The sequence below is a fragment of the Tursiops truncatus genome, chromosome 16, assembly GCF_011762595.2.
Source record: "Tursiops truncatus isolate mTurTru1 chromosome 16, mTurTru1.mat.Y, whole genome shotgun sequence".
In the NCBI taxonomy this organism is placed as follows: Eukaryota; Metazoa; Chordata; class Mammalia; order Artiodactyla; family Delphinidae; genus Tursiops; species Tursiops truncatus.
The window spans coordinates 33771565-33789536 of record NC_047049.1 but is presented as its reverse complement, the minus strand read 5'-3'; the positions used below and the strand labels follow the sequence as shown (position 1 = coordinate 33789536).

Below are 17972 nucleotides of genomic sequence, written 5' to 3'. Positions count from 1 at the left end.
TTATTTATTTATTTTTGGCTGCATTGGGTCTTTGTTGCTGTGTGTGGGCTTTTCTCTAGTTGTGGCGAGCGGGGGCTACTCTTTGTTGTGGTGCGTGGGCTTCTCATTGCAGTGGCTTCTCTTGTTGTGGAGCACAGGCTCTAGGCGCGCAGGCTTCAGTTGTTGTGGCACGTGCGTGGGCTCAGTAGCTGTGGTTCGCAGGCTCTAGAATGCAGGCTCAGTAGTTGTGGCACATGGGCTTAGTTGCTCCATGGCATGTGGGATGCTCCTGGACGAGGGCTCGAACCTGTGTCCCCTGCATTGGCAGGCAGATTCTTAACCACTGCACCACCAGGGAAGCCCTACTCAGGCATTCTTTTATATCCATTATATATTTCTTGCTCTTCTGTTAGAGTTGTTTCTAAATACCTTGTAGATATTTTTATATTGTAAATGAAATAATTTTTCCTGTAGCATTTTTCTAATTGATTACTATTGATACAAGAATGCAATGTCAGTGTTTCTCTTCTTTTGGCAACGTTGGTGAATAATCTTATTTTTAATGACTGATCTGAAGAGTTCTTGAATTTTTTATGCAATCATATGGAAATAAGGAAAATTTCCTTTTGCTTCCTTTCAACCTCTTACTTATCACGTTTTTTTCCCTTAACTTCCTGTAATGACTAGTACCTACGGCACAACTGAACAAAAAATTGATTAGAGGGTATTCTTGTTTTGTTTTTGCCTTTCAACAGAAATCCCTTTGAAACGTCAGAATTAATCATGATGTCTGGCATAGGTTGTTATCAACTCGAGAGTTTTTTGTTGTTTTTTTCATGAATGAGTGCTTTTTTGTTGTTTTGTTCATGAAGGAGTTTTATCAAATGCTTTTCCTGGGTCTATCACTGCCTATGAAATGACTGCCTATCACTCTGAATTACTTAAACTGTAGGTTGGGACCCACTCGATTGTGCTGAAATAAATTTAATGTATTGGCAGACCAGAATTTTTTTTAAAAGAAACAGAATATAACAGAGGGTACCAGACTACATCTGAAAATATAAGAAAGATATTGTTTGGTAAAACTTTTGTTTCAGTTGCTTACACAAACACGCATACATGTGCTCTGAGTAAAATATGCTTCTTACTGTGGGTTATATAAAGTATTGTCAAGGACTAACATTTTATTGTAAGGTTTTCTTAAAAATACAGAACACAATGCTTGGTTTTTGTTCATTTAAAAATACCCAGCTTTTCCTGATAGTAAATAATAATAATATTATTAAAATAATATTTTAAATATTAATGTTAAAATAATAAATCATAATCCCTTGATGGACAAAATGGCCCACAGAAACATCTGAAGTTACTAAAAAATAATAGAAGTAAATTAAGTATGAATTTCTGACAAGGATTCTTCTGCAAGAATAACTTTTGCAAAATTTTATACGTGTGTAATTTCTAAGGTAAGGGTATACAGCTTTCATCATACTTTCAAACTTGTCTGTGACCTTAACAATCGACAGAACCTCTACTCCAAAAAGTTCAATGTTAGTTTATATTTCTACACTCAGTAGGTAACTTGGTATTTGCATTACTTATATCACGTTTTCTGTACTTTTGTACTGAGTCTGGCTAACTCACCTCTTAGCTGTTTATATTACCTCATATTTTGCTAACTGCCTAGCCTTGTCAGCGGTTAAAAAAGAAATATGCTCTTAAACTCCACCTCTACGTAACTGACCTCATTCAATGTTTTTCTTTGCCCATCACTCCCGAAACCTTCTTCTAGGACATTTTAAGATTGTTTCTTGTTTGTGACCAGAGGTAATACTGCTCACCTTATTCACTGGATTTATTTCTGGAAGATCTGTGGCTGCTTCCTGATTATGCTGATTGTGATTTATCACCAGTGAGACTATTTAAAAGAAGGCAACTCCCAAAGAGGAGCTCTAACACGTTCTGCACAATAGCAGCACTGTTGGTGGAGGTATCTAACCTGCCAAAGGGACCATTTAAAGGACAACACTCATTTGGATGTAGTAATTTGAAATTTGGTTTTTAAAACTCAGTCCCTCTTGATATACCACGTATGCTGATGTCCTCTACGAAAGCCACTTTCCAGATAATTAATCATTACATAGACATTTTAGAGACCACAATATCCCCCTTAGCAGTGATGCTGTCACAGGGTGCCAAATATTATAAGTCTAAAGAATACAGTATCACTGCTTCTAATTACAATTTTTAAAAACTCCTATTTCTATAAAGCTATGCTAATTCCCTGGCTGCTGCTAGATACATTAGAATGGTATCCAAACTGAAAGAAAGCTGTCTTTATAGTCTTTTTTTAAAAGTTCCCCAAATTAACTTATGTAATAAGCATAAATTTTAAGTACACTAAACAATCTATTATTTTTATGCTATTTCATAATCCCCAAAGCAGTATTTTAAAATCACAGCAACCTTTTTTTTTTTTTTTTTTGCGGTACGCGGGCCTCTTACTGTTGTGGTCTCTCCCGTTGCAGAGCACAGGCTCCGGACGCGCAGGCTCAGCAGCCAGGGCTCACGGGCCTAGCCGATCCACGGCATGTGGGATCTTCCCAGACCGGGACACGAACCTGCGTCCCCTGCATCAGCAGGTGGACTCTCAACCACTGCGCCACCAGGGAAGCCCCCACAGCAACCTTTAACAATGATTACATCTTGTGAAGTGGTAATGGCAAGAGTAGATGAAGAAAAGGGCAACTTTTTGTTTTTTAAAAAAAAATACTTTTGTATCATTTAAATATTTAAATTAAATGTACTTTTTAATGAAAAACTGAATAAAGATAAAGGGTACAATTGTAAAATCAAGAATCTCTATATTTATTTTATTCTACTCCCTGTTACTCCCCACCTCTAATCTCCTACCAGGATGTTGTAGCACTTTGAGAGCAGGGACCTTGTGTGTCTTCTATAGTCATGCCCGGAGCAGACACTATGCATCTATCTACCTGTAGATAGTAGAGGTGGAGGTAATGGGAGCAGGGGGGTTCAACAAGCCTTGAAGTGAGCATTCTATTTACTCAGAATAAAGAGATCTATTATCTCCTCCCTTTGAAATGCTGGTTAATACCTACTCACAGGGACTTCCCTGGTGGTCCAGTGGCTAAGACTCCAAGCTCCCAATGCAGGGGGCCCGGGTTCAATCCCCGGTCAGTGAACTAGATCCCACATGCCGCAACTAAGAGTTTGCATGCTGCAACTAAAAGATCCTGCATGCCGCAACCAAAGATTCCACATGCCACAACTAAAAGATCCCATGTGCTACAACTAAGACCTGACGCAGCCAAATAAGTATTTTTAAAAAATATCTATTCACAGCTCTAACTGCTCTGTTCCTTAAACAGTCAGACCCCTATTTGTATGGGATGGCCAGAGTAACCTCTAGAGGGCTAAATAACTGCTTAGGTCACTGTTACTACAATTTTGAGAATATCATTCCACGTATTACGTACAAAGTCCAATGCCAGAATCACTCTGTTGTACACCTGAAAATTACATAATATTGTACATCAACTACACCTCAATTTAAAAAAATATCCAATGCCAAGGGCCCAACTCCTGTTGACATCCTTCTTTTTGAACTACTAGCCAAAATGTTACTCATCTGTTAAAGGGATTATTACCACTTCATTCTTACTATTTCTAAAATCTAAATTCAATTCTATCACCTTGTTATCCAACAAACTTGCTTCATATTTGGTCACTCCTCTTCTCAATAAACTATCACCTTCTCCATGAAGCTCACATACCTAAGTTTTAACCTCTTCTTAGGTCACGAATCACATATAGGTGCCTACATAGGGACCTGACAGATAACATATGTGTAGGGGCATGGTTTAAGAAATACCAAGTAGTAACAATGATATAACAACCATTTATCAGCTCCAGACTCTGAGTTTATGAACAACAGGGTAGGTGGGAACAAGGAGTTCTGCAATCTTCTATCCTGAACTGTAAAATACAATACTGGGCAAAGGGGCCATGGTTTAAATGAGGTCAAGGAGGATGGATGCATTAGAGCCGCAGCTGACAAACCTGTTCCAAATTTGCTGAAGGGGTGTTTGGGATCCCCTGTAGCTTTTTCCAACTGAAAGAGTCTCCAAGCATCGTTCATCACATTCTTCTCATGTTCTGAATCAACTGCATTTACCTCTCTGTCTTTGCAACTCTCATCAAACAAGGGGCACAGGAAAAACTGTGCAAACCTAAGGGTAAGAAACATAATTAACAATTTGAAAGCTGTTATTTTAAGTGGTCTTTTAAAAATATGTTTAAAAAAATATGTTTGAAACTTAGGAAATATGAATTCTACAGAATAAGAAAAAACTACCATTGCTACTTAGAAAAAAGGAATATAAGTTCTAAGTAACAAAAAATATAATATCATACATATGTAAATTCAGAGAACTCTACACCAGATATGTTAAATAATTAGTGAAAATATAAAAAGATTAACACCTCTGATTCTGACAATTCCCATGTGTTGTTACCACACCGCCAAGCAATTCTCCGACACCAGCTGGGTGGCCTAAAATTCAACTCAATACTGGTATCATCAGATCTACAAGACTGCCCCCAACTTCAAACACCAATTGCAAGTCCAGGTTGTCACTTGGGCTTCTGACCAACTGGCTGTAGATCAGAGGTTCCCACGACCTCCTCCTCGGGTTCGATTAATTTCCTAGATCAGCTTACAGGACTCAGAGAAATGTTTTACTTACTAAATTACTGGATTTATTATAAAAGGATATGATTCAGGAACAGCCAGATGAAAGAGATGCATAAGGCAAGGTATGTGGGAAGGGTATGGAGCTTCCATGCCCTCTAGGCAGGCCACCCTCCCCAAATCTCCATGTGTTCACCAACCTGTAAGTTCTCCAAACCTCGTCAGGATTGGGTAAATCACTGATCACTGGTGACTGAAGTCAATCTCCAGCCCCTGGACTGAAAGTTCCAACCCTTAATCACAGGGCTGGCTCCCCTGGCAACCAGCCCCCAACCTCAGATTATCAAGGGACTTCCCCAAAGTCACTTCATTAAAATAACAAAAAGCAACCTTTGGCTCTCATCACTTAGGAAATTCCAAGGGTTTTAGGAGCTATGGGCCAGGACCAGGGACAAAGACCAAATATATATTTCTTCTTATAAACCACAATACAACAACAACAAAAAGTCAGGGCAGACTTATGAGACAGAAGCAATGTATTTAAGATCTACAATTCGGCATGTCTATGAAAATCCCTGTTGTATATGCCTAATTCTCCAAGAAAGGAAAAGGCAGGTGATGGTTCTTAGGCAATAAATCTTAAATTTTCAGTTTTAATTGCAATTTCACTAAGACTCAGGCATCTTAGGACACACTAAGTGACCTATTTTTAAAAGGTTCTACCTGAATATTTTTCCTTCTTATAAAGAAAAGGAAACAAACTTTAATTAGTGGAAAAAATAATGGAGTAAAAAACCTATGACACAGTAGTTTGACTAAGACATAATTATGGGCTTTTATGAAATATTAAGAGAATTTTAAAAATTTAATAAGCAGCGGTTCAACAAATAACATGGCAGGTAACTTTAACATAAGTAACCAATATGCTTTTCTTGAGGCTATTCTTTAATAGTAGTACCAAAGCTGAACTAAGATTCCTTTAGCTAATAAATTAACTTTCCTATATCAGGTTGCAATTTAAATCATGATTTCATATAGTAATAAGTCTTCTTAAGAAACTTTAGACCCCATCTTATAAAAAACAATGTCCAGAATTCAGATGAAGACAAGAGAAGAGGCTCTGTCTGAATGCGACTACTACTCAGTGGGCCTAAGAGACTCCTGGGTTTATAAACATCTCAGCAACTGCACCTCATCGTCCAGCCGTCAAAAAGACTGTTACCATTACTTGATATTATTTTAAGCACATAGTGAATACAATCCCGTGCTAAGTACTTTACGCATACCAATCCAAAGGGAAACTCCATCTATCTGGAGCCTGTAATCAAAGATATATGGAAACAGATAATTCTAGACATATAACCACTTTTACCTACCTCAATTCAGGCTGGGAAAAGTGCCTGATAGCTACATACCATAGCTGGACAAGTCCACATAAAGGGTCATGATTCTGACACAGTATAATCAATATTTTTGAAAGATGCTCTATATAAGTGGTTTTTTTACTCTGATCCAAGTAACAGACATCCTCCATCAAACAGAGATCTATTATATGAACATCTGCTGAAGCATTTGTAAAGCAGGAAATTAAATTCAGTGTATGATCCCAGGGAACTCATTAATGGAAGTCTTCTGGGAATACATACAAAAGATGATTACACCTCAAAGCTGCTGCCTGAAGACTGAAACATAAGCTAGAATAAATAAGAAACAGGCTACTCTGACCCAGTCCTGTATCCTGAACCCATGCCCTTGTTCTGTTAATGTTCTTTGTGCTACAGAATAAATTCAAACTATTAGGTTTGAAAAAAAATGACTATTAATATAAGTAAGCAATTAAAGCTGAGAATTACTAAAATTGTGAAGTCAAACTTCATTATAGACGCATCAAAAGGCTGCAGAATTACACCTTCTTGGTAACACAGAAAACTGTAAAAATTCACCACAGGAAAAATTACACTTTGAACAATGAATCAAATCACTGATATGATAAAAAAAATTATATACTGTTAGCTGTATAGAAAATTGACCAAGAAATTAGAATAGCCTAATGGAGCTTGCTCCAGAAAATACTTTCACAAAATGTCCCCAGGGCTGAAACAGCAGGTCAAAACATTCTGTATCCACTAAGTATCCTTGAGGATTGAGGATCTAAAGGAGAACAGAATATTTAGTTCTAGCATTCTGGAACAGGAGATGGTTGAAAGGAGATCCATGACATCATTACAGTTTATTCTTCATCACATGCTTCATATGTAATACCAGTTAGAATGGGAAGGCCTGGTGAGAATTTTATAAGTCAATAAAATATTTTGTAGGCTTAAAGTCTGGTTTAAAGTCATGCCATTATTTTTCCTCTACCACAATGTAAATATACGACATCATTCATTATTTTCTTTTTTATAAAATCCAGAGGGGGAAAATACTGGTTAAAATATCTTTTGTTAAGCTATAAAGCTGTGAAGACATCTTTGTAAAAATATTAATTATTATTATTAACATGATAAGTGAACACAGGTGGATAATTCATAGGGTATTTTCAGCATTACCTGTCTAGGGCACCTTCTAGGTGTTCATGAGAAACATCAAAATAGTAATTGGTATGCTCTCCACTAGTAAAGGCATTTGAACTTCCTGCATGCTCACTGAGAAACTGGCTGTATTCATTTTCTTTAGGGTATTTCTTTGTTCCTAAAAATAGCATATGTTCACAAAAATGACTTAAGCCAGCAATATTTGCAGGATCTGACAAGGAACCTGAAAGAGAAGAGAAAATATACATATATAATAAATCATTTTTTTATATGTTGAAAGCTATGGAGTACAGATGAATCACAGATGATTTGGAACTTCTGTTAGCACGATAACTCCAACCACAGTCAGAGAAAGTTAAGCATAGGCTACTCTAAATGGTGCAGTTTAGATTCAAATTCAAGCCCCAGCTTTTGACATCAGTTAGTTGGTGGCCTTGGGCAGATACTTAACTCCTCTGGACATTAGCTTCCTCACACATCACGCTAAGAGGAAGAGTTGAATTCACTGTTTTAAAGAGCTAGAAACTTTCTAGCTCTTATATTTTATTGCAGGAGACAATATAGCATAGTGCTAAGAGCATAAGTTTGGGGGTTATAGCAGCTCTACTAGCTGTAAAACTTTGAGCAAAATATTTTGCTTCAGTCACTTTTTAAAAAAAAATTTTGTTTATTTATTTATTTTATTTATTTTTGGCTGCACTGGGTCTTTGTTGCTGGGCGCGGGCTTTCTCTAGTTGCGGTGAGTGGGGGCTACTCTTCGTTGTGGTGTGCAGGCTTCTCATTGCGGTGGCTTATCTTGTTGCGGAGCACGGGCTCTAGGCACGCGGGCTTCAGTACTTGTGGCTCGTGGGCTCTAGAGTGCAGTCTCAGTAGTTGTGGCGCACGGGCTTTGTTGCTCCGCATCATGTGTGATCTTCCCGGACCAGGTCTCAAACCCCTGTCCTCTGCATTGGCAGGCAGATTCTTAACCACTGCACCACCAGTGAAGCCCTCAGTCACTTTTTGTATACATACCTTACTTAGAGAGTTGTGCAACTACAAATTAGACGATAATTTGCAAAGCACATTGAGCTGTGCTTGGCAATAATTATTTGTTCAACTTATGATGGTTATTATCTTATTTTCCCAATTCTAAAATGCCATTGAATTAAATAAAAGCTTTTCAGAGAGGAAAAAAAGAAACTAAATGTACATATAAATAAGAAATAACTTGATTAAAGCAGCATTAAATGTGGAAGAAATGTGCACACAAGAATTTAGGAAATATGGTATTCCCTAGTATATCAAAAGTTTATAAAGTAAAGGCATTAGAACTGTCACTGTTTTAAAGGATGGGAATGAATTTCCTTGCTGCTAGGTCACCTTAGCTGGGAACCTAACAAGATACTTTTGGTAAATGTAAGGCGATTTAACTTAGACAACTGTAGATTACCAACAGCTGTACAGGACTACTGTACAAAGTAAGATACATCGAACTGGTAACTACCAGGTCTCCATTTGCACAAATATGGAGAGTTCTAATAATTGTCAACATTAGGTCGATGAAACTGAACAAAGCTTAATTCATAATTTTAAACTGTACCTATGTGTACATCAAGTGCTGCTGATGATTTATCTGTTGTGGGATCACTGATGAGAAGTACTTTGATCCCATTGGCCAGCTCTAGTCCACGGTATTCTCGCTTGTCTTCAGGAGATTTGATGATATGATTTCCTACTCTCTTGACAGCTGGATTATTCATTTTGCTGTAAGTCTTTTTTTGGAAACTGAAAAGAAATAAATTATTAATTGTTGGATTGTGCTTTTTTCTTTTAATGAACAAAGAGTAACAAGCAAAACCATATAATATATCATCAGATTAAAAAATGTGTACAATCAAGTACAACTGACATACAATATTAGTTTCCGGTGTACAGCACAGTGATTCATCACAAACTGATCACCACAATAAGTCTAGTAACCATCTGTCACCATACAAAGTTCTTAAATATTATTGACTATATTCCCTACATCCCCATTGACTTATTTATTTTATAACTGGAAATTTATACCTCTTAATCACCTTCACCTATTTTGCCCAACCCCCCCCCCCATCCTCCCCTCTAGCAACCAACAATTTTTCCTCTGTATCTATGAGTCTGTTTCTGTTTTGTTTGTTCACTTATTTCGTTTTTTAGATTCCACATATAAGTAAAATCAAACGATATTTGTCTTTCTCTGACTTATTTCACTTAGCATAATACCCCTCTAGGTCCATCCGTGCTGTTCCAAATGGCAAGATTTCATTATTTTCATGGCTGAGTAATATTCCTGTGTGTGTATATGTGTGTGTGTGTGAGGTATGGTACACAGACACACACACAGACACACAGACACACACACACTGGAATATTACTCAGCCATGAGAAAGAATGATATCTTGCTATTCGCCTTTCATCCATATCTTGGCTACTATAAATAATGCTGCAATGAACAAAGGTCTGCCTGTATTTTTCAAATTAGTGTTCTCATACTTTCTGGATAAATACCCAGAAGTGGAACTGCTGGATTGTATGGTAGTCCTATTTTTAATTTTTTGAGGAAACTTCATACAATTGGTGCATTGCATGAAGTCCACCAATAATGCACAAGGGTTCCCTTTTCTCCATGTCCTCGTCAACACTTAATTTGTTGTCATTTTTTTTTTCACATTTCTTTGTACCTGTCTTGTGATAATTGGCAATTGGCACTTCTTGCTTACATTGATTTGTTAATATTTCTGATTTCACGGCTTCACATCTCAATATTCAATTATAAATTCATATTCCAAAAGTTACATTAAGAAAAGATTCAGAAAGATCCAAATATGAAATGAATAATTCAAGCTTTCAATACAGAAAAAATCATGTTCACATTGGTTTTTTTTTTAATTTAAAGTAACAATGGTTCTTAATTGTTGTCTTTTTGATAACAGCCATTCTGACAGGTGTGGGGTGGTTTTGATTTGCATTTCCCTGATGTAGTGATGTTGAGCATCTGTTCATGTGTCTGCTGGCCACGTGTATGTCTTCCATGGATAAATGTATATTCATTTTTTAAATGTCCATTTTTTAAATCAGATTGTTTTTGATATTGAGTTGTGTGAGTTCTCTATATATTTTGGATATTAACCCTTTATCAAATATATCATTTGCAAATATCTTCTACCATTCAGTAGATCGTCTTTTCATTTTGTTGATGGTTTCCTTAGCTGTGCAACAGCTTTTTAGTTTGATGTAGTCCCATTTGTTTATTTTTGCCTGAGGAGATACATACAAAAAAATATTGCTAAGAACGATGTCAAAAAGCATACTGCCTATGTTTTCTTCTAGGAGTTTTATGGTTTCAGGCCTTACATTTAAGTCTTTCATCCATTTTGAGTTTATTTTTGTATATGGTATAGGAAAGTGATTCAGTTTTCCCAGCATCACTTGCTGATGAGAATATCTTTTCCCCAATGTATGGTCTTGGCTCCTCTGTTGTAAATTAATTGACCCACATGTGAGTGGGTTTATTTCTAGGCTCTCTATTCTGTCCCATTGATCTATGCATCTGTTTTTGTGCCATATAGTTTTGATTACTATAGCTTTCTAGTATAGTTTGAAATCAGGAAGCATGATAACTCCAACTTTGTTTTTCTTTCTTAAGACTACTTTGGTTATTAAGGGCCTTTTGCAGTTCCATATGAATTTTAGGATTATTTGTTCCGTTCTGTGAAAAATGTCATTAGTATTTTCATAGGGATTGCACTGAATCTGTAGATTGCTTTGGGTAATGTGTACATTTTACCAATATTAATTCTCCTATCCATAAACATAATATAATCTTTCCATTTATTTGTGTCATCTTCAATTTCTTTCATCAATGTCTTATAGTTTTCAGAGTTCAGGTCTTTCATCTCCTTGATTAAATTTATTCCTAGGTATTTTATTCTTTTTGATGCAAATGTAAATGGGATTATTTCCTTCATTTCTCCTTCTGAAAGTCTGTTATTACTATACAGAAACACAAAAGATTTCTGTATACTGATTTTGAATCCCACAGTTTCACTGAATTCATTTATTAGTTCTAACAGTTATTTTGGAGGAGTCTTTAAGGTTTTCTATATACAGTAGCATGTCATCTGAAAATAGTAATCCATTACTATGTTGAATAAAAGTGGTGAGGGTGGGCATTCTTGTCCTGTTCCTGATCTTAGAGGAATAGCGTTCAGCTTTTCACCATTGAGTATTATGTTAGTTGTGAGTCTGTCATATATGGCCTTTATTATGTTGAGGTTATATTTCTTCTATACTCACTTTGTTGACAGTTTTTTCTTTTCTTTTCTTTTCTTTTTTGCTGTACGCGGGCCTCTCACTGCTGTGGCCTCTCCCGTTGCGGAGCACAGGCTCCAGACATGCAGGCTCAGCGGCCACGGCCCACGGGCCCAGCCGCTCCGCGGCATGCGGGATCCTCCCAGACCGGGGCACGAAGCCGCATCCCCTGCATTGGCAGGCGGACTCTCAACCACTGCGCCACCAGGGAAGCCCCTGACAGTTTTTTTCATAAATCGATGTTGAATTTTGTCAAATGGTATTTCTGCATCTGTTGGGATGATCACATGATTTTTATCCTTCGTTTTGTTAATATGATGTTTCATGTTGATTGATTTGCAGATGTGGAACCATCCTTGAATTGCTGGAACAAATCCCACTTCATTGTGGTATATGACCCTTTTAATGTATTGTTGAATTTGGTTTCCTAATATTTTGCTGAGGATTTTTGCATCTTTGTTCATCAGGAACACTGTCATGTGATTTTCTTTTTTTTTTTAATGGTGTCTGTATCTGGTTTTGGTATCAGGGTAACACTGCCCTTGTAGAATGATTTTTGAAGTGTTCCTTTTCCTCTTTAATTTTTTAGAATAGTTTGAGAAAGACAGATTGATATTAAGTCTTTTTTAAATGTTTGGTAGAGTTCACCTGTGAAGCTGTGTGGTTCTGGACTTTTGTTTGGAACTTTTTGATTACTGATTCAATTTCATTACTAGTTATCTGTCTGTTCAGATTTTCTGTTTCTTCGTGATTCAGTCTCAGAAGATTGTATGTTTCTAGGAATTTATCCATTTCTTCTAGGTTGTCCAATTTTTTGGCAAGTAATTGTTTATCACAGACTCTTATGATCCTTTGCATTTCTGTGGTATCAGCTGTAACTTCTCTTTCATTTGTTTTTATTTATTTGGGTCCTCTCTTTATGAGTTTGGCTAAAGGTTTATCAATTTTGTTTATCTCTTCAAAGAATCAGCTTTTAGTTTCATTGTATTTTCTATTGTTCTTTAATCTCTATTTCATTTATTTCTGCTCTGATATTTTTTATTTCCTTCCTTCTACTAACTTTGGGCTCTATTTGTTCTTCTTTTTCTAGTTCCTTTAGGTGTAAGGTTAGATTATTTATTTGAGATTTTTGTTTCCTGAAGTAGGCCTGGATCGCTATAAACTTCTTTCTTGAAACTGCTTTTGCTGTGTTCCACTGATTTTGGAACACTGTATTTCCATTTTCATTTGTCTCAAGGTATTTTGTGATTTCCTCTTTGCTTTCTTCACGGGCCCACTGGTTGCTTAGCATCATGTTGTTTAGCCTCCATGTGTTTGTGTTTTTTCCATTTTTCTTGTAACTGATTTCTATTTTCATACCATTGTGGTCCAAAAAGATGCTTATTTAATATAATTTCAGTGTTCTTAAATTTTCTGACTTGTTTTGTGGCTCAGATGTGATCTATCTGGGAGAATGTTCCATGTGCACTGGAAAAGAAGGTATATTCTGCTAGTTTGGGGTGAAATGTTCTGTAGATATCAATTGAGTCCACTTGATATAATGTGTCATTTAAGGCCAATGTTTCCTTATTGATTTTCTCTCTGAATGATCTATCCATTGATGTAAGTGAGGCTTTAAAGTCCCCTACTATTATTGTATTACTGTCAATATCTCACTTTACATCTATTAATATTTGGTTTATGTATTTAGGTGCTCCTGAGTTGGGTGCACATTTACAAGTGTTATTATCTTCTTGTTGGATTGATCCCTTTATCATTATGTAATGCCTTTTTGTGTCTTCCGTGACAGTCTTTGTTTCAAAGTCTATTTTGTCTGATGTAAATATTGCTAACCCAGCTTTCCTTTCATTTCTATTTGCATAAAATAACTTTTTCCATCCCTTCACTTTCAGTCTGTGTGTATCTTTAAATCTGAAGTGAGTCTCTTACAGGCAGCATATAAATGGGTCTTTTTTTAATCCATTCAGCCACCCTATGTCTTTTGATTGGAGCATTTAGTTCACTTACATTTAATTACTTACAGGGATATACCTATTGCTATTTTTTAAATTGTTTTATGGTTGTTTTTACAATTCTTCTCTGTTCCTTTCTTTTTTTTTTTGTTTTGTGGTACGCGGGCCTCTCACTGCTGTGGCCTCTCCCGTTGTGGAGCACAGGCTCCAGACGCGCAGCCTCAGCGGCCATGGCTCATGGGCCCAGCCGCTCCGCGGCATGTGGGATCTTCCCGGACCGGGGCACGAACCTGTGTCCCCTGCATCGGCAGGCGGACTCTCAACCACTGTGCCACCAGGGAAGCCCTTCTCTGTTCCTTTCTTATTCTCTTGTTCCTTCCCCTGTGCTCTGATGACTTTCTTTAGTGTTATGTTTGTATTCCTTTCTCTTTATTTTTTGTGTATCTGTTATAGGTTTTTGTTTGTGGTTACCATGAGGTTCATATATAACAAATCTGAAAATCTGTTTTGCTAGTCCTCAGGTCATTCTCAGAGATAGTTGTCTATGTGTAGTTGTAGATTTGGTGTGTCCAGGGGAAGAGGTGAGCTCAGGATCTTCCTACTCCACCATTTTGATCCAGACTCTAGAGGAAACTTTTTATAGCCTATCTATAGTGTATAATCATTCCTCTCCTCCCTCTTAAGCATCATTCTTTCACAGAATGATAACAATATTGTTTCTGTGGAGCCATATTTGTACCTAGGAGAACACATCGATGGGGATTTGCAACAGGACTGGTTGGGCCATGAATTGGTCAGTGTGCTGACCTAGAAGAGTTTTCAATGATCAATAACTGCTTTCCCACATATTTCAGAGGTATCTACTAGAGTAAGGGAGGTGAGAAGTTGTGAAAGTATTATTATTGGGTTAGCCAAAACACTGCTCAAACTTATGATATTCAGAGATAAGGCAGATCTGGAACTGATGGGTCTGATATTCACATGCTCAAAACCTAGGAAACAACACCATTGAGGAAAAATCCTGTGAAGTCCTAATAAAAATAAGAGACCTGGGTTGTCCTATGAAGGCAGCAAAAGCAAACACATAAAAACAAACAAACAAAAAGTTGGAAGGACCCCAAGAAACTTTTGTAATCTGGTGAAGAGTTGAATGTCTGAGTAGGAACAGTCCAATGATCTTAACAGAGATCCTTGATAATTTCTCTTACAAAGGACTTCACTTCCTCTGATAGTCCTCTCCTTTCTTCTCTAGGAAGGCTGGAGTTACGCTGATGGGAAGGGACCCATCCCTTCACTGAACCCGTAAGTTGGTATGACTGCAGTGAAGGGATTTTCCAGATCTGCAGTATGTATGTTTTTGAGACTAAGAGCGAATGCTATTTTTGTCTATGTTGGGGATGGCTTAAGAGACAAAAACTGAACCTGCTATTATTAGTAGGTCAACACACTAATCGGGTAAAGCCAAAAACTTATCCGAAACTACAGAGAAAAAAATAAGCCTGTGCTAACACATCTGCTTTTTACCTGGAACACAAAAGAAGTGGATCTAACTGCTCTTTAAAGACTGACAGACATCCAGATTTCATGGTAAATCCAGATTTAATGGTAAATCAGATAAAATTTTTATTTTTCTGTGTTAAAATCTCTGGAGATTGGGACTTCCCTGGTGGCGCAGTGGTTAAGAATCAGCCTGCCAATGCAAGGGACACGAGTTCGCGCTCTGGTCCGGGAAGATCCCACATGCCAAGGAGCAACTAAGCCCATGCGCCACAACTACTGAGCCTGCACCCTAGAGCCCACAAGCCACAATTACTGAGCCTACGTGCCTAGAGCCCATGCTCCGCAACAAGAGAAGACACTGCAATGAGAAGCCCGCACACCGCAACGAAGAGTAGCCCCTGCTCGCTGCAACAAAAGAAAGTCCGCACACAGCAACGAAGACCCAACGTAGCCAACAATTAATTAATTAATTAATTATAAAAATTGGTACTGGAATGTGCCTATGTTTAAATAAAAAAGTCTCTGGAGATTAAGAGAGGGAAAAATCCAGTTTGCTTCTATCAGAATATCTTTCTCTATGAAATCATCCGTAACTAGTCTTCTGGGTAACAACTGATTAACTAAAGAGGTTCACTCTTATTAAGAATGTCCCCTAACCTACTGTATAGCACAGGGACGTATACTCAGTGTTTTGTAATAACCTATATGGGAAAAGAATCGGAAAAAGAATAGATATATGTATATGTATAACTGAATCACTTTGCTGTATACCTGAAACTAACACAACATTGTAAATCAACTATACTCCAATATAAAATAAAAATTATAAAAAAATATGTCCCCTAGATCTTCTTTTGAGGAGAGTATTTGGAATTTTGGATATCAACACTATAGGTCATACTAAATGTGTAATACTTATTTTTTTAAAAAACACATAGTACTTTATAGTATTAATAATCTTGCCCTCTATAGTAAAAACTAATTTCTTTAAAAATAAAGCATAAAATATAATACTAACATTTTGGAGCTATAAGGCTACCATGGACAATTCAAAAGCAATTTGAAAGTGAAAAGGCATTATTATTATTAAGAACTCCTTTCTATTTCATTAGCTATAAGCTACTTAAGTTCAATATCAAAGACAAATTAAAATGTCTAAGTGGAAAGTCTTTAAATAGTGCTCTGTTGTTAAAAAAAAAAATTCTCAGGGGACTTCCCTGGTGGCGCAGTGGTTGAAAGTCCGCCTGCCGATGCAGGGGACACGGGTTCGTGCCCCGGTCCGGGAAGATCCCACATGCCGCAGAGCGGCTGGGCCCGTGAGCCATGGCCACTGAGCCTGTGCGTCCGGAGCCTGTGCTCCACGACGGGAGAGGCCACAACAGTGAGAGGCCCGCGTACCATAAAAAAAAAAAAAAAATTCTCAGGGTAATAAAAATGGTCTGCCTAAGCCTCCAAAGAAGGTCACAACAATAATAATCCTGGTTAAGGTATTTCCCAAAAGACAACCTGTTTGGACTGCAGCAAATGCCTTTGATACACAGCTGGCTTCAAAAGCTTTAATTTGGGTTCAACATACATTACTATTTTAAAAATGAGTTCCAACCTAACAGCAAGATTAAGATTAAATAAGCCACTAGGTAGCCGCCATTAAGACCCCCAGCAAGAATGACAGCATTAAAAGGCAACATTAGGGCCTTCCCTGGTGGCACAGTGGTTAACAATCCGCCTCCCAATACAGGGGACACGGGTTTGAGCCCTAGTCCCGGAAGATCCCACATGCCTTGGAGCAACTAAGTCCACGCGCCACAACTACTGAGCCTGTGCTCTAGAGCCCGCGAGCCACAACTGCTAAGCCCACGTGCCACAGCTACCGAAGCCCGCGCGCCTAGAGCCCGTGCTCTGCAACGAGAAGCCACCGCAATGAGAAGCCCATGCACCACAACGAAGAGTAACCCCTGCTCGCCAGAACTAGAGAAAGCTTGCGCGCAGCAACGAAGACCCAACACAGACAAAAAATAAATAAATAAATTTTTTTTTTTTTTAAAAAAGGCAACAGTAAAAAAAGCTCCATGTGTACCACAGAGGATGCCTAAGCTCCCTCCTGTAAGGCTCCACCAGGAGGGAGGGAGAAGGTTGGAATTCTTGTGATGGATTCCACTAAGTGGGAGCAAAAACCAAAGGCTATTTATTTTGGTTCCGTTGCCATTGCTTACACCCAACTCCCTCTACTGTTTGTCCCAGCTAGTTTGATCTAGGGGAACCAAGGGTTACAAATGATTAAAATGCAATGATGATGATGATGATGATGATGAAGCAAGCTCTAAAACTTCTGTTCAATCCACAACAATAGTCAGGAAATGAAAAACAGCTCGCTTTGGTGGGACAAACTGTCTTATTCTGTGGGAGGTGAAAATTTCATTATAATTAAGATAACCACCCTCAACTATATGCTACATTCTGTACTTTTTTCAGGGTTTAATTTCCCTTGTCCAGATTTTCACTTGCTTAGAGGAAAAAAAATGATCACAGTCCATCACAGGCATGTATATAACTCATGTGGACACTGAAGCTATGTCTGTTTAATATTCCTGGTGTGGTTAAGAGTAAAGAGATGGATTTTTTTTCTATGAATCAAACATAAAAATTAACCCAACTACTTTTAGACATCTGTACACCAGATCAAGGGCAGCTATAAATTTCTAAGCTGGCAATGCTCCCAAATCAAATATCGTGACTTCCTGAGGAAGTAAAAGCTAAAAGAAACAGTAGAGACGTTTTCAAACAAGACCCATCCCCAGCAATCCATATTCAATAGGTACAGTCTGCCTTTACCTACAGCATATCTATCAATATGTCATATGACAATTTGATTCTCACCTTCTGGAGAACTGAAGGAAATGATCAGGAACTCCTCTGATGATGATGAATTTCTCAACAGCTTGCCTGTCTGAATTCATACTG

General features: G+C 37.7%; 1 protein-coding gene across 10 annotated transcripts in view; it reads right to left on the bottom strand.

Annotated features, from left to right (window-relative positions):
• IDE (insulin degrading enzyme) overlaps positions 1-17972 on the bottom strand; it is a 113198-nt gene that overhangs the window by 66703 nt on the left and 28523 nt on the right. For 9 of the 10 annotated variants that reach the window (XR_012326989.1, XM_019939567.3, XM_019939570.3 and 6 more), the window contains 3 exons: positions 8810-8994; positions 7243-7450; positions 4063-4232 (listed from right to left, as the gene is read on the bottom strand). Coding sequence is in view for 9 of the 10 variants with exons in the window: in XM_019939567.3 (XP_019795126.2) it covers positions 4063-4232; positions 7243-7450; positions 8810-8994 (563 nt within the window). In the remaining variant the exon portion in view is untranslated. Of the gene's footprint in view, positions 1-4062; positions 4233-7242; positions 7451-8809; positions 8995-17888; positions 17909-17972 lie in introns of those variants that run through there. The other variant, XM_019939572.3, reaches the window with a different exon arrangement.